The 25,117-nt window shown below is 38.0% G+C and overlaps 1 protein-coding gene across 2 annotated transcripts in view; it reads left to right on the forward strand.

Annotated features, from left to right (window-relative positions):
• The window catches only part of SEMA3C (semaphorin 3C), a 116,812-nt gene that overhangs the window by 46,456 nt on the left and 45,239 nt on the right, over positions 1 to 25,117 (forward strand). For both annotated transcript variants that reach the window (XM_033058802.1, XM_033058803.2), the window contains exons 3-5: positions 20,181 to 20,341; positions 22,631 to 22,693; positions 23,980 to 24,099. In XM_033058802.1, coding sequence (XP_032914693.1) covers positions 20,181 to 20,341; positions 22,631 to 22,693; positions 23,980 to 24,099 — 344 coding nt within the window. The remainder of the gene's footprint in view (positions 1 to 20,180; positions 20,342 to 22,630; positions 22,694 to 23,979; positions 24,100 to 25,117) is intronic.

Here is a 25,117-nt window from a genome sequence, read left to right on the forward strand (position 1 = left end):
AGTATCTTCCCACAATCCCTCTTTGTATCCCTAACCTAGAGGGATTCTTGAAGTCAGCTGCTATTAATCACATCTAAGCAAGATTGTATTGAGGCAGGAAGAAGAAAACTGTGTGCAAACCAATTTTCAGCTGTACTGACAATCTTATTTCTAGAATGGTATTTTCCTCTCATCTTGCTCTCTTTCTGGTTTGGTGTTTCTTTGGGGTTTTTTCCTGTAACTCTCCTATTTCTTGTTGATTGTTTCCTCTGCTGGGATAGCTGTATATTATTGTGGCAGTCCAGTGTTTCTGTTCAACCAGATAAAATTTAGCTTCCTGTCTTCCAGTAAGACACTGCTGTGTATTTTAAAACATCTAAATAACTATTGGAATTTGTAATAAATAACCTAATATTTTAATTTCCTTGCTTTCTGTTTTCCCTCAAAAGTGATTGTCTTTCTTCACTCTCTTTTTTACCTGAAATTGAAAATTGGTCCAACAGAGCATTTAAAGATGCTGAGTTAGCATTCCTGAGAAGTCCTAGAGGAAATACTTGTATGCTTTCAGTTAAACTCTTAAGTGCTTAATATTCTCCTAGAGGAGACCATATTACAACTGTATGAGATTAAGACTTGCCCCTGTTTTGTTCTTGTACACTTTATACATTTTAGAGGTTCCTGCTTGATTTCAGTCTTTTAGCCTTGCCTTATGGAAAACATGGCCACCAGTCTTTCAGTGCAATCTTGTGAATTCCATCGATTGCTAAAGGTATGAGTGCAGAGGTAAAGATCTAGAGAGGAGGGATCATCTCTCAAAGTGATTAATGTCTTTGAAAGGGTATAAAAGGAAGGTGGGAGTTTTATTAAATGGAGTTACAGTTTGTAACCTTTATATTGCCAATGATTCCTGTAAGAGACATGGATGACCCTGCAGCATTTTTAAATACTTGCAAGTAAAGCTACATAATCACTGACCTATTGGCCTGGTGTTTTGAAAAATGCCCATGATATTTTGTTCAAGGGGTTGCAGTTTTCACCTGTTCTGAGATTTCATGGGCAATTGTCACCATTAGGTATGACCTTATGCAGATCAAGCAAACTGTCAACTATTTGTAAAGTGGAGTTATCTCTTTAGGTTCTGCTTCACCTTAATAAATCATGGCAGGTTCCTTCAGATGGAGCTTTATAGATTCTAAGCTGCTGCCCCTCTCTCTTTAACCCTCTGATTTTTCCCTCTCAGTGAGGAAGTACAGAGCTTCTACAAACTGATCTCCTAAATTCAGTACCTCAGGTGTTTGCAGCAGACTGCATGACTCTGCCCAGCCTGCCCATTCAGCTAACATACAAACTCACATCTCTTTGGAATTCAGCTTTGTTAATGCCAAAGAGAGACTAGTGCAAGCCACTCCCCTGCCTGCAGACAACCTGGAATTCTTAACACGGAACTCCTGAGCCACTCCTAATTGCCTACATTTCCCTGAGTCAGAAAGGGTGATGAAGCCATTTGTTTTTGGAAGAATACCCTTGTGTTCCTCCTCCTAGAGTGTTTGCAGGTCTGATGTAACTTCGTGGTAATCCTGACTTTGGACCTGTGGTTTGTGCTGCCCTACAAAATATTATTGACTTTCTGCTGACCTTCCTTTCTTAATATTCAAAGCCAGTTGTTACATATCACTTTCCTGTGTTTTTCTTGCCTGCTGATTTGCTCCAGCAGATGATGCTTAGATTACTTGTAATCCTAACAGCCACAGAGGATTTGGCACTGGTTTGGGTTATTACTATGGTTGGGTGACTCAACAGCAGCAATAATGTATTTACTCTGGACCTCCCAACAGAGTGAAGCCGACAGGAGGCAACCTGACAGAAAGTTTCCAGTAAGACCATTGCTCAGTCAGTTCAAAATGCAAATTGGCGACATAAAATCTTTCTGCCAGAAGCACTTTAACACACTAATTAAAAAGAAAGAGGTGTTTATATGCACCTCCTTCCAAATTATTTAAACCACTCTATTTTTTTTTAATCGATATTGAAGTAAACTGAAGTTATGTAATATCCCACCCTGTCCTTCTGTGCAGGCATTCAGAAGCTGCAGTCTGTGGTCCCATCTTGAGAACTTTATAATCCAAATAAACAAGACAGGCCAAAGCCAGAAGGAGAAATAGACAGATGAAGTGATGTATCTGTGTTTCTGAGTCTGGCCAATAGCAGAGATCAAGTTCGTCTAAGAGGTGCTTTTCTCAAGAAATGTGTTGTTGCAGTAAGAAAAATCTAGTTAATGCCAGCTACAAGCAGAGTCAATTGACTTTTATAAACTACTCACTATAATTTCAGAGGCAAGACATAGGAAAAAAATGTGTTGATTTAATAAATTCCCAAACTGAGACAAAAGAAGTAAGAGATGCCATGTCATGAAATGGAATCAGAAATGGCATGGCCCTTATCACAGTGGGATATGCTGACATACACACCAACAATAATTAAGTGCTCTTTACCTTGACATATTGTTGCCTTTTGCCCAACCTAGAAGTGAAACTGGAGATAATTTAAGTAAGGAGGTAATATAAAAGGATTTTTTTATCTGAAGACCTTTAGGAGCAGTTATAGAAAGATGTCTACAAAAGCCCATCCCCTCCAGTGGTGAGTACGTTTTTATAGGTGTTAGGAAATTAGCATAATTGATAAAAAGCACCAATTAGGAGGACAAGTGGTGATCCAATTCCCCCCAAGGTCAAGCCCTTCTCTGAAGCCGCCCTTCAGCACTTTGTCCATGAGAGTGTTTATTGAAGAGCTGTTCTTGGTCTTGGTTCCCAGGAAGAACCAAGTAGAAGTACAAGGCACTGGGGCCTTGTACCCCCTGGGTCTTGGAACTCTGGAATTTGATTTGTCTTTCTGCTTAAGGAAAGGCTGTGGAAAAGTATTGGGAAAACTAGTAACTAATAAAATAGACTGCAGAGCTACATATATATGTGAGAAGAGAGCACATGAAAGAAAAAATATGAAACCTAAATGGCATCAATACAGCAAAAGAGATGAGATTCTGGGAGTATTTTTGCGAGGTTAAGAACTTCGGTGCTTTTGACGCACGTTTCGTGTCGGGTTATTTTCTAATAGAACAAAGCTGCTAATGTGAGGTTAGTCCTCTGGTGGTCTTTACATACCCTTCGTGCCAGGTTATCTTAAATTATGAAAGCAGCTAATAGTTGCTAAAAGGCGGTTTATCACAAAGCGCATCAGTCTTAAAAGCAAAGTCACAGTCATCAAAGTCTATGCTAAGTTTTGTTACACTAGAGTCCCAAATAGAAGTAGAAGCTGCTCCTGTCAAGGTCCTGGGAAGCTGAAGTTACTGCAGCAGCTCCTGTCTTCTTCTCAGGTGATGAGGGTGCTGGCAAACAAAGCAACAGCAAAATAGAAAGCAATGGCAAAGCGATGGCAAAAAGCAAAAGCAAAGAGCAATGACATAAAAGCAATGGCATAAAGCACTAACTCTCCCTAATACATAATCTTATATAGGATTTTTCTAACAAGCTAACACATAAACTCAAACCACTAATTCTCAACCTATTAGAATTCTAATTTCTTAACATGCTAGGATATGTATAAACAACGTATACGATCTATCTTGTTCTATCTGAAAAATGTAAGCAATATTTTCACTGAAGCTCTATTTTGTCTAAGTAGTGTCTAACAAGGAGCTACTGGAGCCTCTGCTGAAAACAGTATATTTGTTAACCTTCACTAGAACTTGTTCTTCTACTCTGGCATCTTAAACCTTTTACTTACTAAAAGCACTTCAGCTCACACTGAAACTTACTTCCTGACTTACCGTAATTTCACGATTACAAGCCGCACCTGATTATAAACTGCACTCTCGTTCGCAGAGAGGACCTGCATGCAACAAAGTTGCCAATTAGTAACAGAATCGTGGGATCGCAGGGTTTACTGGCTCAGAACTTTTTTCATACATTGGCCACTCCTGAGTGTAAGCCGTATTTCCAGATTGGGATTAAAATTTTGGTCAAAATGGTGCAGTTTATAATTGTGAAATTGCTGTACTTACGCTAAAACTCAAACCTACACCTCTACCTTATGTGTGAATACCTTAATTTACTTCAATCCGTCCAAAGACTTTAATTCAATCCCTGCACTCCTAGCTCACTCACTCCAACATATTTTAGCATTTTATCTATCCCAGACTTGTAATGCATGCTTTTATGTCCTCATATCTAATCATCAACAGTTATTTTATGCCTTTTATATTCTTATTTTTTTATTCAGTATGGAGGCAAGCTTAAATACTTGCTCATTTCTCATTAGAATTTTTCCCCAGGGCTATTGACATAGTTTTCTTTGTTCAATTAAATCTAACTGAGTACTAATATTTCCTGAGTAACAGTGTCATTGCAGCAGAGAAAACAGTTCAAACAAATTGCTCTCTATACTCACTTGCTAGGCAGACATCCACGCACTAACATTATTAATTAATGTAATTGATAGGTCTTATTTTAATTACAATAATAAAGTGTTATGAATAACTTTGCAAGATATTTAAAATGCCCTATGTGAACAACTAAAGGGCTTTTTGGTGTCATATACTTGAAGCAGAATTTTTGCAGTGTATGAATAATTTGGGGGCCAAGACACAGAATGAAAAATGTCTTTTAGCAGCAGCATTTTATAATTTAAAAAAAAAAAAAAGTTATCACTTGGACCTGGACTCTCTACTATCTCACTTGGTATGCATAAGTTCATGCTAGCTGAAAGGATAGTCCTTTACCTTATTAGAGAGCAGGAGAAAGGGAAGCAGAACTTAAGGAGGAAACCAGTATTAATTGCATGATCTGGACAATGATCATTTATCTGCGAGCAGAATGTAAATATTGGTATATTGACAGAACCTGCAAACATTTCCTTGCATGATTATTTTTTGGCATCTGTGAAAAGTCACCTTCTGATTGCTTCTATGAATAGTGTTTTCAGGACAAATAATGCAGTTTTGATTTGATTTAGTTTGCAAGGGGCAGGGGGATACAATACAGTACCTAATGTTATCAGGAAATTATAGAAATATATTCAATGCAGATATTTTATTGCCCTCCCTTCCTTCCTCTCCTTGAACATCACTTACTTTCTAAGATGATAAATCCAAGAAGTTAATTTGTCATGCTCCTGTCTGTGTTATTTTTATCCTGCTTGGAGGTTTTTGGTATAATTACATTTGAGTTCACTACAGTTACAGAGAATTAGATCTTTTTTTATTGCAGTGGCCCAAAGTTAATAATTGAAATAAACAAACCCTTTAGTCAACTGTTTTCAGATTTATTTTTTAACTGTCTGTTACACTTGTCCCTTGAGGTACCAGGTGAGGCAAAGTTGTATTTTTATCGTATTGAGGAAGTTCAAATTTATCATAATCAAGAAATTCTTGTGTCATCATGTAAATATTTGATATCTAGTCTGAGTTAATCATTCAGGCTTCTTTAGTCATCATGAGAGAAAAACAAAACAGGAACCTGCAGAAGAAGGTTGAAATCAGTAACAAAGGAGAAAATTATGTTAGTTTGGATGACTTAGATTCTTATGTTGCTGGTTTTTCTCCCTCATTCACCAGAATGTTTCTCCCCAGAGCAGTCATTGATTATTAAGGTTTCTCTTTTCTCATGCCCAAGGCTGAGATACACTGCTCTTACCATCTTGTCACATTTTAAGCTTGAAGAAATTGATGCATTTTCTGGCAGTGTAAGATCTGTCACCATGTTGTTTGGTATGAGAAACACTGAAGGATGGACTTCTCTGCGTGTATTTTATCTCAGGAGTTGTAAATCATTAATAATTTGCTCAGCATTGTTCTATTTCTAGACAAGCATGCAGTGATTTGACATGATAAAGGGGCAGGCCATCGACAGGCAATGACCAGTCTGGGACAGCCCACCTTGCCTCTTGGGACTGGAGTCAGGAATGAGACCTCTCAGCATAGTCTGCATCCCTTGCTTGTGGCACATGGGAAGCAGAATGAAGGCCTAAAGGGACAGTATTGTTCCCCAGATTCCAGCATGTTTTCTTTGTTATGAAATCTTTTGAGAATTCTTTTGGAGGACCTGTTTTGGAACATGAAGTGTCATTGCAGTGCAGAATTTAAGTGCAGAGGAGATGAAAGTAGTTGGGACATCACCAATGCTAGAGTAAAGGAGGTACAGTGTGGCAGGGAAGTATAACTACAAATTTAATACACCTGTTATGCACCTAAGATGGCATCTAGGTAGGAATTAAGAGCCTAAATCCAGAATATTAATTCAGGAAGATACAGCCAAGCTCATATTCAGATATTTTCACAGATGTAAGCAGTACTATATGGAATGTCCTGCACAGTTTTCTTAGTTTCTCTTTGCGTTGAGTTGGCTGCCTAAGGTGTATTGGCATGCAGAACAAAATAATTTTTCTGCCGAATTTCTTTGGTGAGCGTGATATGCATAGTCAGGCCTTACCAACCTGCACCAAATGGTCTGTGACAGTTGTAAAATAAAAAGACAGAAGGATAATTCCTGAAATATTCTCGACAGTAGCTGGATATTTGTGCTTTCCTCAGTTCTGCCTTAGGGTTGATGTAACAGGACAGTCTGAGTAGTATTGCCAAACTGCGGATGACATTTCTGAAAATTACTGTTTGTGCTCTAGGTTAGTTTATAATACCAGGACTAGAGCCCAAGCATCTGAACTTCTAGCTCATTTCTCACACTGAGCTCATCTTTTAACAATTTTTGAAATTTTACCTACAGCCAACTGGTAAATATGATAAATTTGGAGACTTCATTTCTGACAGTTGTTCGGAAAGTTAAGAATTGACTCCTAATGCTTTCATACTATATTTTATGCTAGTGGTTCTCTTTTTGTTTTATTGGTGTTGAGAGTTGAACATTCAGAGTAATGCAGTGAAAAATCAGTTCAACAGACACTGGACAATAAAATCCAGTTTTGTACAGTGTTATAATTCTCAGACTAATGATAGTCACATAGCAAGAGCAGATTTGATAACTTTTGTAGCACAAGTGGAAAAAATCAGTATCACTAGATTTTCGTGTCTTCAGTAATAATATTTAGGCTTTATAATAGATTACCATCAAAAATACATAGAAATAATTTTAAATTATTTATTCTACACTAAATATGCATCTGATGTAAGAGATCCCTTATTCTAGGGACTTTCAGTGCCAGTAACCCAGCATGGAATAGAAAACAGTGTCGAGCAAGAAGAGCAGCTATGAGAGATCATTTAACAAAGCTAAAAGTTATTAGAATAAATAGTTTTTAATTTTTAGAACTGATAAACAGTTTGCGAAAATATGAAGATGAAAATATACTGTGAAATGCTATGAAGGTGAAGCTATTTAAGGGAACTAATCAAAATATGTCTTATATAATAGTGAAAGCCCTATTTAATAAACACCAGCTAAAAGATATAAACCTGTTGAAAATATTTTCACTCAATGTGAGTTCAAGAGGTCACTGTTTGGCATTTTTCCTCACAACCAAATCTACTGAAGCTAACATGCCTTTACTGAACAAATTCTGATTAAAAGCTATTCAGAACTGTCTCTATTTGCTTGGTCACAATCACATTGTAGATATTTTCTTTCTACAGCAATCACATTCATGACATCTATTTAATGGAGCTAAACTGGATTGTGCATTAAGCAGCATTACTTTATACAAAAGAGAAACACTAAAGCATGTGTACCTGTAAAATAGAGTGATTTAAATGTATTATGCAGTAAGCGTAAATGGTAAGCAGGAGCTTGAATTAGAATACTACCTTGAACATAAAAATGCCTTTAATTTGTTTTTCTTTTTAACAAACGTACATTAACTGAACTTGATAGTAATTCTGAAAGACAGGTAAATGTTGTTATAAACATATAGCAGATGGTTAAACTGACGTAAATGGAGGGTGAGAGGTTTGTTCAAGGTCAGAGAGCAAGTGCCCAGGAGTTCTGACATATAGTTAGTTCCCTGTTCTGATCATGAAACAAATCTCCTTTGTTCTACATATTTGCACTTTACACTTTAAATGAATAGCCATATTATTTTGCTTGTGCTTCCAAAATATAAGTACAGGGCATACAGAAGAGACACAATCTATGATTTTTGCCTCTAAATTTAAAAAATGCAATTTTTGTTTAAGGATCTAGGGCACAGAGTTATGTACTGAGGGCACTTGCATCATCCTCTGCTACACTTAGTAGTTTTCTGCAGAGATAAGTGGATGGCTGTGGTTGATTTCTATCCCATTGCCACTTCCTGTCCTGTACCTGCAGTGTGCCAGTTATAATCTGTCAGGAATCTAAATACCCTTCAGGTTTGGTTTGCTGATTGAGTCCTTCCTTCCTTGCACCTCCAATTTCTATACTGAACCTGTAGGAGGCTGACAGAGTATTTTATCAAGTGTGTTACTCATCTTGACTCTTCTGCCTTTTTACCTGGGAGCAAAGATTTGTCTTCTTTTTTCTCTTTGCTGTTGTTCAGCATATCTGAATACACTAATTGCTCAGTTCTCTTAGAGCCTCCCTTTATCTGAAAGAGATAGCATTGTAATCATGAGATGGTTCATAACTGAAAGTTGAATATAAACAAGTAGGTTTTATCTATTTTTTTTTCCTATCTGTGTAAATGCAAATGAGAGAATTCTTGTACTTTTTCCCCCCACTTTTGGCCAAGTTCTAAATGGCCATCTTGAAGAATAAATATGGCAAGTCTAGTTTAAACATGGAGTGAGTGACTGCAGAAGGTTTATTTATTTTAATGGCTATCCATTCCGATTAAATATAAACAGAAGAGCATAAAAGTTATCTCTTAAATCCAAACCAGAGTTTTGGCTGAACTTAATAGGTCTGAAGTGTCTGCACTTCAAACAAACAAACAAACAAACAAACAAAAAAGATCTCTTTTTGCATGTGAAATACATTTGAAATAACTTCCTCCAGCTATTTCGTTTTCATTTCAAAGACTTTTTTGTATTACCAAGTACGATCCAAAAAACAGCCCGGTCAAATAAGTACCAAACTGTTACCTTAACTTTACAGATGTAAGTCAGAGAGTTTATATGACATGTCTAAAGTCAAAAAGCAAAATAGCACAGAATAGGATTTAGAGCTGAGAGGACTGTAATCCACCAGGCTGTGCTCAGCCCACTGAACATGACTTTTATTGTGCACCCAAATACCAGCTGGTGATCACTTGAAGATTGATGGTAGCATGCAGCTCTGGAATGTGCTCCTAAATTCACTCTTTGTGTCAGTCTTCATGGTGCGAAAAGGAGTGAAAAACGTTTGTGTTCTGTGTGTTTAAACAGCAAGTGTGCTGCCCACTGAGCACGGCTGCCCGAGGCTTGGAGCGCTCCTGCTCCCAGGAGCCAGCACTAGGGACAGCCACATCCTGTAATGGCACCGAGCACTGACAGAGCCAATCCATACAGAAAAAATTTAAGCTTTTCACTGCACACAAGCTTGGAAATTTTTTTTTTTTTTTTAAGTTGATGTTTAAACAAAACTCACACTATGTTTTAATTAATTTAATATTGAGAGTACTTGTAATAGTCTCTGATGTTCAGCAACACAAGCAGAAAACACTGATGATGAAAATTAATAATTTCCAGTTGTGTCCAACCACTGAAGTCCTCTAGGGGATTTGGCCAAACCCCATATTCAATGAAGCAGGTTGCGTCATAACAGTAATTTGGAAAAAAAAAAAAAAAAAAAAAAAAAAAAAAAACACCCTTAATGTGCAATCTGATGAAACTATATGGCTGTTCTTCCAATGGGATTGAATGCATTTAATATATCAGAAAAATCTATGTCAAAAGAAAAAAAGAATCAACTGCCCAGATATTTAAAGATAGGTTTGACCTTTACTTTTCTTCCAAACCTAACTTTCCTTGGCTTCAGAAAGCACCCCAAACACCCACATCCAGAAAGCAGCTAGCTTCCTGTCAGTGGAAAAGGTTGGGTGACCTTGCAGATACAAAATAAAATTTAATCCAAGAGCTCAAATTAGACTACAAGGGGTAGTACAGTGGGTACTCTACTAAAGCATACAGAACAACAAATAAACAGAGGGAAAGGAATTAAGGAATTCTATTATTCTAAATTTCTGTAACTAGAAATACGGAAGATTTGGATAAATGCAGTTGTGACACGAGCGTGGAATCGAGCGTGGCTGCTGCTTTTGGTGAAATTTGTTATCTCCAGTATAATGACCCTTCTGGCATCGTGTTGAACTAGGGGTTCATGGAAGGTTCACTGAGCGGGGGATGCCATTTGTTGACCTCCAGCTGCTTTGTTTTCTCACATAGTCGAGTGAGAATAAGTGTTTCTTTTATCCTTCCCAGATGTAAAGCAGAGCTTGGTAACTATTGCAACTTGGTATATAGAGATGATTATCTAATATATAGACAAGAGTATGCAGACACCAGGTACATGCATCCCATTGACATACTCATACTGCAGAAACAAGAAAACACCAAAAAAAAGGAAGCGTGGTTTACCTATTTGTGTGTGATATCCACCATGCCACATACTTGTTTGCTTGGTTTTGCTATGGGCAACTTGGCTTTTTTATGAGTATCACACTAAATTCAAAATTGTTTTTGAATAAAAATACTACCCTTCAGTTTAGCAGTCAACTGAAACAAAATTATTATTGTAATTCTTTTGAATGAGAAATACTGCCTTCCAAAGTTTCTTCAACTCATAACTGGGTAAATTTTACATTGTTTTAATGAAGAATGATTGAAAAGCTAAGTACTGGGATTTAGCTTGATCTCTTTATGCCTGATGTTTGCCTGATAGCTAATCCTAATTTGATTAAATTGATAATAATAATAATGAAACTGTAATCAAGCCTCCATATACTAAATTCTCCTATTTTATACAGAGTAGTGGTGAGAAGTGACTGGTGAAGATAGGAACAATATATTTTAGGGAGATATGTGGATAAAGTAGTGTGGCTAAAGTTGCAGTACAGTTGGTGACTTCAATAAAGGCAAGGATTACTGCAGCAAGGGCAATAATGCCAATTGTAGACATGCAGAGATTGGCTGAATCTCTGGGGAAGTTGCTCTTTGAGGGAGAGAAAGGAATATGATGGAAAGGACTCCTCTTGTTTTGCCACAGTGAAGTGGGTTCTTATTTATTACAGAAACCATAATGAAATTTTTCAGTGGATGAGCTGCATTTTCTCAATGAGTTTTTATTAGCTCTGGTAACAAATAATTTGGCAGCTTAGTGAAAATATGCTCAGAGAGAAAAGGACTGCACGTGAGCTGATGTTAAGAGCTTTTTCAGTCTGAAAATAAGTTAGGAGACTACTATCATACTTTCATTATTTAAAGTGTTGATTATTCTGAAACATTTGATAGATCTTCACTACAATTCAGTGTCATGGTTGTTGGTACATCAGTGAAGATGTGTTAACATCTCAAAACTGCACACTGCTACTCCCAGTAGCTGTCAGTTTTGCAAAAAGCCAAATTATGTCTTCACTGCCTACAGACTACCTTGATACATCTGCAAAGTACTCAGACTGAACAGGAAGATAAATTTACAAAGAAAGACAATTCTAGGAGTAAGACAACCTAACCCAACCTTTCACCCAACCTTGCACTCTTTCTGTTTCTCCTTTCCCAAAATTCAAAGATGTCTCAGCTGACATCATGTGACCCATCTGTTTGTGGGGATTAAATAGTCAGGTACTTAAACCTAAGGAAACCTTAGGTTTGCTTTTATCACAAAATAAATAGCCTGAATGAGATGCAAAACTAAAGAAAAGTCCACTCAGACTTGTTCTCCCAGTGGCCAACCCATTAGTGGCAAATGGGATGAAGATGTATGATTTGGAAAAACAGTTCAGAGAATTCATGTTGTTGCCCAGTTCTAACTTGGAGACTATCACAAGCTTCAGTCTTAATTAAGTTTTTGGGCAGACAATTACAATAATTCACTTCCTTTCATTTCTCACATCTCTGTAAATTTGTATCAAAAAGTTTCAGTGTCTGCACACAGTCAGGAGTTTAGCTGTCCAGTTAGTCTGATTGCTGCTTGGAACATTTCTCTGTGCCTGAGCATCACAGGAAGCATCACAGCCATTCTTCCAGTGGTGTGATTGGTGGCCCACTAGAAAAACAGAGAAGAGAGTAAACACAGAGTAAACACAAGAGGTTACAATGAAGAGATATACTTCTCCCAGAAGAAGTAAAACTATGTGGAATCTGTCTGACTTCTCAGGGGTGCAGCTTTTTTTTCTTACTGTGTCTCAAAAAGAATGTCATACTTGGCAGCTGAAAGCTTCTCACTCCTGCATCTGAGAAACAAAAATATGCCCAGTGCCAATGGCAAAGCCACTGTGTGCACCCAGGCTGAGCTTCTGCAGCCTTCAGGCAGTGTGGCAAGGGCTCTCTCTCTCTCCCCACGGGTTTTGGAAAGCAACCAAAGGGTAAACTCTGTCTAACTGTGCAGACTTTGAAGTATGCAGCTCTTGGAGAGCAGCTCTCATGCTGCAGAGCTGTTGTACAAAAGCTTGTTACATGCTAGGCTTGGAGGAGACTGGTTCCCATCTGACATGGATAACTCAGCTACAGTAATCTTAAACCAAATTGTCTCTATGGCTCTCCATGCTTGCCAAAGTTGTCCCTCTTGTTTAGGGACCAAAAATGAGAGCAAGGCCTGGACAGGATAATTATGAGCAGAAAAGAACAAGGTAATGTTTGAAAAATAGGATATCTTCTGAAAAGTTCTCTAGAATTGCAGTATTTGTAACATCTTCTGAAATAAAACATGCAAATTGTATGTATATAAAATTATAACTGCACACTACTTGCTAACAAAAAGGAAGCCTATTTTTCAATGTTTTTATTTTGAAATGCCTATACAGACTTTAGAGAACTTATTCAAGGTTTACAGTGAGGTAAATGGAGGAATAACCTGAAGATTGTGCCCAGAAGTGTCTAGAGCCTAGTGAGACTAGATGGCTGGAGGGTGTGGGTGGTCTTGCATAATGCTCAATGAAGGAATCTCAATACTGGAGTATTTGGCAAGACTTAGGATAGCTGTGTAACTGCAGCTTGAAAAACATTGACACATTTTCCCTCTTTGTTTTGGAGTGGGTTTTCTGTTGTGGAATGTGGTATGATTTCACATGACAATGTCTGTGAAAATGAAAAAGAAATCACATCTCTTCTTCATAATAAAAGCTTTAATAAAGAGGCATGGAACGTTGTGGGGTGTCTTGGGTTGATAAGTGTGCCACAAAGCCATGTTAATACATTTTGCCACACACGAGTAAGTGGCTTTCTCTTCTCGTGTGTTTTCTTTTGCTTAGAAAGCACATTCCTTCTACATCCTTCTACACAAAACTGGCAGCTGCCCACACCTCAGAGGATCTGCCCCTCCTTTTTTCTTCAAAGTACTAAATAAAAGATGAAAAATTCTGTTACAGATTTCAGTAATTTTACTAAATCTGCACTCTGTCATGAATTATTTCCCTTTTGGTACAACTTTTTAAATAGCACGATGTTAAAAACCAGATTAATACTTGATCATGATTTTTTTGAAGTCCGTGAGTTACCAGGATTTTAGGGGTTTTGTGTATCGTGCAAATTGTTAAAAAAAAAAAAAAAAAAAAAAAAAGGAGAGACCCATCTACTGACATATGTGAACGCTCTGCTTAAGGTCAACTGTTAACTGGTATGTCTTTTCCTATCAACACATGGTCCCCTTCACAAAGAGCTATTGAGTGTTTTAGTGCTCCTAATGTATATGTTGAGCTGCTCAAGGTGACAAATTGTTCTTCAGACATGCTAGAGCCACCTCTGGGCCTGATTCTCCAAAGACTTCATCTTCGTGCTCCGATTTCCCTTTATAAAAGACTGCAGTATCTCAATCCAGTAATGTTTAAATTCCAGTCTCAACTCATGTAGCAAATACACCCACAAGTATTCAAGGTGTATATTTAAACCAGATCATATTTAGATATCATTGACATTTCCTTGTCATTTACTCTCATTCCAAATGCAGCAATTAAGTTTCTTTCTAATTGATTATACATTTTAGCTCTGGGCAAAAAGAGGATTCTGTTTCAGCCTGTACTACCTGAACTCCCTTCTTCTCTCTCATACAAATGATCTTGTTAATTAGTTAGCCTGTGATTTTATGAGCACTTGTAAATCTATTTTCTCCCCTTTCATTTGCTGGTTTATTTTTTTTTAATAAAAACAAAATTAAACCCTATTCAGATGGATTCAGTGATTTCTAGCTTTTATGAAGCTATTACTTTCTATATAAAAAACCAGATGTCATTGTAACAGCATTAAAGAAAAGAATAAATACTCTCATGCATGAGGAAGAGATAAAGAGATAAAGAAAAGGTCAGAGGTCCACCTGAGCAGTTTTGGGCCCTGTGTGGTTAAGGCACACAAGGGACTGACCAGTAGCACATCTGGCTACTTGTGTGTCTGGTGAGATGACTGTGTCCCCATTCACCATGGGATTCACTTGAGAATGGCTGAGGGATGGCTTTTAGTTTGAACACTGCATGAGCAGTGGCAAAATGCTTCAGCAGCTCCCTTAGCTCAGCCCCTTAAACAGAAGGAATCAATACATAGATCTTTAAAGTAAAGGAATATTGACAAAAGGGCAAAGGTGACTCATTCTGAAGTTTTGAAAAGAAATGTTCTGGCTTTACTTATTCTCTTTCCATACATAAAATTGAAAAAGTAGTCAATGGTCTTCTCAGACTTGCAATATCATAGAAGACTATTTCCACAAGTACTGTGTAAACTATAAAAACGATGGATTTAATTCTTCCATGCCTTTACACTAAAAAAATTAAGTACAAAGCCAAACAGAGAATAATTACAATTGTTAGATTCTTATAAAATCTCGCACCATGTAACTAAATATTTTCCAGTCATTTCTGCTAAAAAAAAGAAAGTTATGAAACAGAGAGATTTGTAAATACAAAGTAGAAAGGAAAATATTTAATCTAAAATAAAACAGACCTTTTCTTCTGGCTGAAGTTTTTTGGTTTGGGGTTTTTTAAAATTATTTTTGGTAACTTAACAAATATCTCAGATTTCACTGACATTCTTAAAATGCATAACTATTCCATTCAATGTTAGCAACATTATGCATAGTGTCTGTATGTCCAAATTACTTTTTCACCTGTTTAAACATGACCTGTGGGCAAAAGGCAAAAGAGGACCATTTCCATTTGATGTTATAAGCGAAGACATTGTTCTACTTAAGTACTTACTTGTAGGGGAAATTAAAAAAAAAAAAAATAAAAAAAATTGGTTTAATTCCAGTTCCTGGAAGGTGAGATTTTGCATTGCAGTCTCACATTTGGCATAGGGTGGCATATTTGTTGGCACAAACTCAAGGTTTAATGAGGCTTAAGAGAGTTTTACAGCCTCCATAACCAGAGGCTAACATTGAGCTTGTGCTAGATGTACACAAGGCGTGTGATTTGTGCACCTCACACCCCATGAGAACGTAAAATAAAACAGCATTGTAGTGCTGACTTCCACATCACAAAGGCTACATGAAATCCATGACAGTTTGGGCAGCAGAGGTTCCCTGGGGAGATGGAGCCCATCTTCCTGCAAAGCTGTGTTTGTCCCTTCACTATGGTGCTGTGTGTGAATGGATTGCTGTGCTTTACTCTCTGCTTGTTTCTGAGGCACAGGCACCAGATCTCTGCTTTTGCTCTGGATTTCCCCATAACAACCTTTGAGACTGAATCCTTACGCCAGCAGGAGAGAGGAGAAAAGCATATTATTTCTTTCACTCTCCCACAGGGGACCCTGAATTAAAAGCTTGACAGAGCATCCTAGGCTTGCTCAAAGAAGCCCTGCTAGGGTGGATATCCAGGGGTGGCAGAGAGCAGGCATGACTGCATGACATGTCAGAGTTTATCCACAGCTTATGAGTGGATGAATTCAGTGCTTTGAACTTGGGCTGGGGATGCTTGCATGCCACGGCTGTAGCTTACACAAACACTGCAACGTAAACATAATTCTTGATTATGTTGAAATCATTCTTGATTATGTTGGATGTTTAGTAATGAGTGGTTTTATGAGTCTGCAAAGAGGAAGTTATATTTTGGGAAGGTCCTGCTAAAAATTGCATACATTTCAGTAACAAATGCATCAAGCATCCTTATGAGGTGTCAACCAAGGAAGTCACTTAGGTCTTGCCTCTACATATTAGAGATTATTATATTCCTTAGTCAGAAAGTCAGGCTGTTTTCAACATTGTGCCACCAGTGAATTTGAATTAAGGAATGATGAAAGTTTGAGGATGGGTGATTAAATAAGATATTCAGAGGGCTACCTGATGGATCTAACTCATTTACCCTTATGCAGGCTGGACAATTTGGTTATAATAGGCTGTTTGCAATAACTACAACTCACTGGATACCCCGTCTCTAATAGCTGAAATTATTTTGTTCTAACCAGCATATTTAGGTTTGTTAAAAATTTTTTGTGATGTCAGTAATAGGTATTACACAAATATTTTGCATTGGGTTTTTTTGTTTGTTTGTTTTTTTGTAAGAACATGAATTTTTTAAAATAATACTTTTTTGTGGAGGATTAGAATGATAATTAAAGAGGAGGACTTAAACTGCATAATTGACGGTAAGCTGTGCACTGTGCACAGAGAGAGCTTCCAGTCATTGGGACCTCTAGAACCTGCAGTTCAATAATAAGCATAATTCTGAAAGAGAATTCACTGAGGCTTTTGTTTTTTCGTTAAAGCAACCTGTCCTCCAAGATCAGATTTCTTTCAGTAGGAATCAAGTTGGTATTGGTTTTATCCCCAAGGAAAGACAAAATTCACCAACTGATGAAGAAAAACTAAGTTTGTTTCTGTATCATTAAGGATGAAAGTTACTTGTATATTGTTTTATTGTGAAGTGAAATTTTTACTATTTAGAGAGATGTCTGTAGCATCATTCTCTGTATAGGTTTTTCTGCTTTCAATGTTTGGTTAAATTTTCAAAGCATGGAATAGAATAGATCTGAGTGTCAGTAAATGTCTAGTTCATGTTTTGACAAAAAGTTTTGTTTGAGAGAGACGAAACAGAATGTGAAAGACCATACAGCATCTTTGCAGCCACTGCCTTCTCCAAGCAACAACAACTAGATAGTAAATCTTCAAAAAATCAAATTTTCTTGCGTGATTGTGTGGTAAATTTTGTTGAATGAAAATAAAATTTGATTAGTTATAAATTCCCCCACTACTTGCTCGAGTAGCCCAGAGAGTGTAATAAGCTGTAAGCTTCAGCATTAAAAGAAATATAACTAATAAATCAGTGTGAGAGTATTTGTTTCACAGCTTTCCTTCCTCTTAGGAATGGTGTTGAGTTTCCCTAGTCTAGTAACCTGACATAAGGTGTTCTTCTCATCAGCTCCCTTAAGGAGCCTTGGAAAGAGTAATACCATTTCAAAGAGATTAAAATTCCACGAAAATAATGGATTTTGATAAATGAAAGTTGTGAAAATCTGTTGCTGTTTTTGTCTCCTGTTTAAAAGCAATCATCATGATCATGATTACCTTTGACATCAACCATGGTGTTTTCATTGTCAACCACTGTCAGTCAGTGAGGCAGTAAAGAGGGACATTATATTGTGCAATCACTGTGCTCCCAATTACAGTAATTTCACGAATACAAGCTGCACTGACTATAAGCCGCATCTCTGGGTGTTGGCAAACATTTCATTCTTTGTCCATACACAAGCTGCACCCAATTATAAGCCGCTCTGTGTTTGCAGCGAGGACCCGTGTGCAACAAAGTTGCCAAATAGTAACAGAATCGCAGGATGGCGGGTTTTACGGGCTCGGTCCTGCTCGGGGCGGCCGCCAGGGAGCGGCCCCGGCCCTGCTCACCGCAGCTGCCAGGAAGCGGGAGAGCGGCGTACCCGGCCACCACTGCCGCTGTGCTTGTCAGGGCTGGGCAGCGCCGCTGTGCTTGTCGGGGCTGGGCAGCGCCGCCACGCTTGCAGGCTCTCACTTCTGGGTTTGGAAATTTCCTAAATTTGTTAATATATTAGCCGCTCCGGAGTGTACACCACACTTCCGGGTTGGGAGCTAAATTTAAGTCAAAATGGTGTGGCTTGTAATCGTGAAATTACAGTACCTCCTGCTGTGTGGGAAACCCTCCCAGTTCATTTCTGCCTTCCTGGTATATCAAAGGTACAGTTAGGAGAAGGCTCAGTTTCACCTTAGCCAAATGGTGAAGTTGATAATGCCCCAGGAAAAGGGATGAGCATGAGTGTCTGAGACTGGTTGTGAGAATTTTGGAGGGCCAAAGGCACTGGATGTTAATGGCACTATGCTGGGGAGTTTCCCAGGTGCCTGAGACAATCCTAGATAAAAGCTTACAGGGAGGATTTTTAAAGTGAAGGAAAAAACATGGATTTTTGAAGCACTAAAGAAAGACTTCTGAAAGTACAATTTTCATATATACTTAACAAATTCCTTTTCAGTTTTTAAGCCCAGATTGTAATCTTGATTGTATGTTTATCTGTTGTTGAGGGACAAAATAAATGCTATTTGTTTTCTTTTTATATTGCTATAAATAAATGCACTCAGCTCCTGAAAGCTATCTCAAATATAAATCAATCAAAACACAACTATCTTTCAGTAACTGGGGATATTTTTCATCTTCCTATGAAACGCTTTAGCAATGATCAATATTAATTGGAGTTATGTATCATATTAAGCAATGCAAATTATATTCTGATATGTGTGTTCTTTCAGTCATTGAAATATCATTGAAAACTACACAGGTATGAATCCTAGGGCTTCACCTTTTGTGTACTATTAAAAATGGCTCTCCAAGTAATTGGGAAAAAAACCAGTTTGCTTTCAGCAAAATACATGTTTTGCAGGAGGTGCATACTTTAGGCACACTTCTTTAGGTTCCTTTTTTTTCAATAGAGCGCATATACAAAAAAAAATTCTGTTTTGAGAGTTTTGTTCTATAAAATAGCAATAGCTTTACACAACAAACTTTGTATAAGACATTTACTGTTTCCAGTAGGGAAAGAATGAACAAAAAACTCTGCTTTAAAAAAACCTTTAGCAAAAGTGACAGGCCATATAATCCCAGACAAAGTTTGCAACTGACAATTATGGTCTCAGATCTTAAATTTACGAAAAAGCATTATAACAGAGCTTCATTTTCATAAGTGCTGTGTATTTGCCACCCTTTTAGAGTCATAGGGAGCACAATTCAATCCTAATATTCAAGAAGAAAGAAAACATAATTATATGTTAAATATTTTAACAAAGAAAAATTGATTATTAAGGTTTTATTTTTCCACTCTCAACTCTTGAGAAATCTCCCTTCTGTTATTACTGAAAAGTAAAACAATCTGAATGGGAGCCAAAAATATATTGGCCAAGCAAAGATGGGAAGCCTGAGCTTTCTTGAGGGCAGCAAATATTACTTATATTGCAGTTGCTTATGTATTCCTGTAACAAGCCTTATCCTGCACTGCTGAGATCAAAGGATGTTTTCACTTCACTTTGTTGAAAAAAGTTTTATGTAGAAAAATAGAGGTCCTTCTACAGTTCTGTTAGTTTGGTCCAAACCCGTAAACAAACAACCAAATGAAAAGACACATTTAGGCTTGACTGAATAATTTTGTTTTTCTTTTAAGTAAGCTATGCATAGTGATGAAGAACAAAGTAAAATTTGACCTTGAAAATGATAAAAACCTATTCTTAGTGAAGCCCCCTGTTAGGAAAAGGAAGTAAAACGTTCCTATGTAGTTCTCATTGATCCTGTGGATTTTCTGCAGTCATAAACTTCAGAATGTATTGAACACATTGATTAATTTAATAAATTATCTTCCTTAAAAGCTAAAGCTGTAAATAATAATATCCATTAAAATAAGAATTAATTGGATGAATGAATAACAGCACTGCCTGATTTTTATGAGTTATGTCTATCTACTTAATGTACAAAATAATTGTATTCAAACTGAGAAGAGAGATTTTGTTTTACTTATTGAGTATCTAGTGAGGCTTTTTCTTCCCTCTCTGACCCCATTTGTGTCCAAAAAATGTCTTTATTTAGAAAGAAATGCAATAGAGAAGTAAGAAACATGATTGAACTGCTTTACTATGCTACTGTCTTTACTATTTCAGAGCTGCAAGAAACTAAGACCTCTGAGTACCACAGGATATCCCACAGCCCCCTGGATTACAGGATATTATTGATGGATGAAGATCAGGATCGGATCTATGTGGGGAGTAAAGATCATATTCTGTCTCTGAATATTAACAATATAAGCCAAGACCCCCTCAGTGTAAGTTCAAGTTTTATTTTGAGAATCTGAGGTTGCTTTACTCCATGCCTTTCCTTTTAAGACAAAAAAATAGTATTTGATTATTTTGCACGGAAGTCCATGCCCAAACCTTACTGAATTTTTGTCCTTGTTTTATGTGTAATGCAGATGAAGCTATACACTGTTCCCCAAACACTGCTTTAAATAGACCTATTTACTAATTTTAAAGCAATATTCTGCTTGGCCTGATCTCACAAGGAAAATCTGTGTGGTTTGATGGTTTCCACCTCTCTCTCAGATAAGATAGCTCAGAGATGCACTTCTAGAAGAATCCTCAAGGAAGAACAAGATACACACTATCATTCTCAGGCCATACCAAAAAAAAAAAAGCAAAAGCAGGGGAGCAGGGGCAGAGTTGGCTGTGTCAGCCTTTGACCTTCACTTGGGTAGCTGAGACACCTTAATTTGGGGTTTTTGGGCACCATGACCCACATCTACCCCTTGACATCACCTCTTTTTGTGGCTTCTCTCACTTACTGAGATGGTGTTTTCCAAAGACTTTGGATTCCCTCACCCAAGAGTAGTAGGCAACTTCAGTGTGAAAATAATACCATTATTAAGTGCTTACAGATTCCTATCTTGTCTCCAAATCCAGTTGAAATTCAGCCTCTCTGCTTTTGAAATAGGTGACCTGCAGAAGTACTTCTGTGCCCAGAAGCTTGGCTGTTAAGCCATTATCTGCCTACAGACTTTGTCTTGACTGGCTTTAGACTATCAGAGCTACCACCCTGCCTGACAGTGTACCATAAAGTGTTCCAAATCCATCAGTCCTGCAATCTATGGGCTTTATTACTGTACCTCAGAAGGACCAAGGGGCAGTGATACCTGGCTTGCAGCAGGGAAGATAAATGCCTTCCTTAAGAGACAAGGCTTTTAATGTGTCAGGGGAGAGAGAGGGGCCCTGCCACAGAGTGATTGAGCACAGTTAAAGTAGGCTTTGCTCTGAATCACCCTCTGGTCATGCCTGTCCACCTGAATTGATTGTTCAGGGAGCCCGGGGAGGCTCATTCTAACTTACACATTTAAATTAAATGCCTCTCCTTCAATGGTGTGAATGCATCCTTCCCTCCTCCTAATGGTACCCAAATCTCCCTCTGAAATGGGGCTGCCTTCTAGGATCTGGAGCACCTTGTGTGACCTTTTTGTAATTGCCATCTCTCAGTGACCCAGCAGCCCTGGTCTGGCAGGAGCTGTGCCCCAGCATGGCACGCTCCCTCCTGTCCTTGGCAGGTTGAGTTCAATCCTATGCTGAGGTTGATTAGATAGGAGGGCCTCTGCTACATGAAATATTTTCTGCAGTATTAAGCTGTGAGTCATTTCAACAGCTTGTGTAGGCCTGGAGAAACAAGAGTAAAAAAAAATCAACAGAAAGGAAAAACACACAAAGATTTCTGGCAGTGAATGTGATCACCCAGTATTAGGCTCAGCATGAATCTCTGCAATTCCACAGTCCTTCCACTTGCTTAACAACAGATTCACTTTGCTGATCTTATATATCTGTAGAAATCCTATATATACATACATTCAAATCCACAATTCTACATATATATGTGTGTGTGTACATATATACACGGAGATCTGTTAATAGTATTGTTTATGTTATCTTGAGGCTAAATGTTATCAGGCTCTGTCACTTACTAGATTTCTAAGGATAAATTTGTAATGGATGTCTTTCCTGTTTCAAAATCAAAATAAATAATGGAAGAAGCTCAAAATATTTACAGTTTGAGATATACAGATAAACTTTCAGACACTGAGATATTTCTTAAAAAACTGTCTGAGAGAAATCAATATGAAATCTTGAGATTTCAAGTAGGTTTTGTCATAATCTAGCCAAACCTTTGATGATAAAATTGAAAAATTTTTACAAGAACCCTTCTTTCTATATTTTTTGTCTTCTTTTTTCTAGTTTGAATAATTTCTACAAGTTCAGTAAAAGTAAAAAATGTAAAGATGGGTAGCAATTTAGGCAATAGTGGTGAAAAATTTCTCTTGCTTGGAAGAAACAAATTAAATAAATGGATTAATTTGCCTTAAAAATATGTAGTAATATATATCAGCCAAAAACTTGGACTTTGATTTTGTTTAGTGCATGCTGAGACAGTTTTATTTATCAACAAAAGTCCTTTTTATCCTTATAATCAAAGTGTAAATTCTATCTAAATATTAATCTACTAGTGTAAGTAGTGAAATTTCTTTTTTAAATTATGTAATAAATATACTACTTGAACAATACTTTTTTCCTTACAGATTTTCTGGCCAGCATCAGCAAACAAGGTTGAAGAGTGCAAAATGGCTGGCAAGGATCCTACAGTAAGTTATAATCCACATGCACACATACACACAAATTAGGTACTTGGCAATAAAGTAAGAGCACCTTGAGTGCAGCCAAAGCAAAATGAAAGAAGTGTTTGTTTTTCTTTTGAAATGCTTTGCAAGCCAATCTATAAAGTGAAATTCTGGAAGATGAGGCAATGTAAACAGAATGCACCTTCAGACTCTGGCAGATGGGAGAAGATACGCAGTGTCCATTTCCTCACCTTCTTTGGTTGTTGCTAATCAAACTAGGTAATAGTGCTTTTCCAGGTATGTCCTGGGGTGATGCTGAACAGCCTGATGAGCTGCTCTTTGGAGAGTGGGGCAGCTCTCTGGCTGGCTGCTCCCCCAGGAGCACCCTGTGAACGTGGGTGGTGCCCACTGCCTGCTGTCTCAAGATCCCAGTTACGCACCAGTCTTCAGATGGTGTTGTATGGTGCTGGCTCCTGCTGCACCAAAAATGTGAATGCCTTTAAAAGTAAATAAACCAGTGCAGTCTGCTAAACAAGGATTAACTCTTCTGGTTTCCAACCCTGTGTTCATAAAACATATGCAGTTCTCACTGTCTTGGGTGAGGTTTGGATGATTGAATATGAAAGCAGTTCTGGGATCTGAGTAAGAAAAAGTATTCATAAAAAAATCTATTTTCAACCTAAAGTGCATTAACACTTGATATAATAAAAACCAAAAGAGTTAGAGAAAAAAGGGAAGGAAAAAAGCTGTAAATCCAATACTGTGAACTGTGTGGCCCTTTAACATTCTGTTTTAATTTTCATGCGGATTTGGAGATGTTACTGTAGGTCTTCAATACAAAGCAACAATTGACTGCAAACCTCAGTTTAAAGTTTTGGAAATAAATTGTTTATACAAACAGCAAAATCTGATATTTGGACTTGCTTTCTTGATAATTATCTCCATTTATGCTGAACAAATCAGGGGGAAAAAGAGACTGTTTCAGAGGTGTCCTTAAGGAAAATTCCTAAGGTTATGCCCTGGTTTCCTGTAGAAGTCCCGCTTCTTCTCATGCAAGAAATATGTGAATGAAAATTGGATTGCTGTGTGGAGGTGGGAAAGCTCCATGGACACCTCTGTAGCTCATCCTTGGTGCTCAATCAGAGAGAGCCCAGTTCCCAGAGCAGGCAAAATGAAACAGCTGTCCAAATCCAGACTACCAAACTCCATAGCTGTTTTTGTGATGCTGTTAAAATTGCATGTCGTGTCTGTTCCCTGGAGCTCCCACCATCTCCTGTGCCCCTGTGGAACACTGTTTGTGTTTGCTGCAGCACGGCTGTGGGAACTTCGTGCGCGTGGTGCAGTCGTTCAACCGCACCCACCTGTACGTCTGCGGCAGCGGCGCCTTCAGCCCCGTCTGCGTCTACGTCAACAGGGGACGCAGGTCTGAGGTAACTCTTGTCATTCTGTCCACTCCTTCTGTGGGCCATCCTGCTCCTATGATGGGAAAGCTCAAAGTTTTCAAAATGCAGGAATCAGAGCTCCCAGTATGTTCCGTCGCTGATGTTAAATAGCAGAAGAGCAAAGGTCTGTGGTTTTCTGACCTGATGCCAGCTAGAAGCAAAGCCATGGTCAAAAGCCATGCCTCAATTACGATGGTTGTCCAAAATTCCACAGTCATACCAAATGCTGGGATACATTTGATGGTACTTTTTATTTGACATTGTCTGGTGAATTCATTCCTACCGTTCTGTGGAAAATTGCCCAAGAAATACTTGAAGGGAAACAGCCAGTTAGATGAAAATTAAAATACAAAGTCCACTTTTTATAACTTCCATGTGTTACTGGTTCCCTGGGGAAACCCTTAATTTGGCTAACTATTCGGTTAGGTTTGCTGGAAATCAGCTTAACACCCAGTACAGGAACTTTATCCACTGCACAAGTTTTTCCCCACTAGATGCTGCCCAGGTGAAGTTGGTTAAGTTTCTCTTCACTGTAAGATCTTACTTTTTCTAGATAGGTCTCCAGTTTTTCTATATTCAGTTTCACTGAGTGTGTTTTCAGTATAAGTACCAGATGTTTCAGAAGTATATGGTCCAAGTTTACTGATTTGAAAGTGAAATGTTTGTTTATGTGCAAATGTAATAGGTAATAAATTAAGCAACCAGAAGGAAAAAAGAAAGGCACTTAAGCAGGAGGCAGCACCTCAGTAGCTTTTGGGTCAGATTCATGTCTGCAGGCACAGGGGTGTGCAGTGTATTTTCCAGAACAATGTGGAAGCAGATGTGTTGGAAAGGAGGCTCAGAGCATGCTACCTGGAGCTTTGCCATGTGAGGGCAGTTTTAAAAGCTGGGCTGGCTTCTTGGGAAGACGCTGGGAAATTCATCACTGATTTAATTAGGAGTGGGATGGCAATTCTGGCCAAGACCCAAGATTGCTGCAGAGGTTGCCAGGGAGGTGATTAGTCAA

The sequence above is a fragment of the Catharus ustulatus genome, chromosome 4, assembly GCF_009819885.2.
Source record: "Catharus ustulatus isolate bCatUst1 chromosome 4, bCatUst1.pri.v2, whole genome shotgun sequence".
Classification (NCBI taxonomy): Eukaryota; Metazoa; Chordata; class Aves; order Passeriformes; family Turdidae; genus Catharus; species Catharus ustulatus.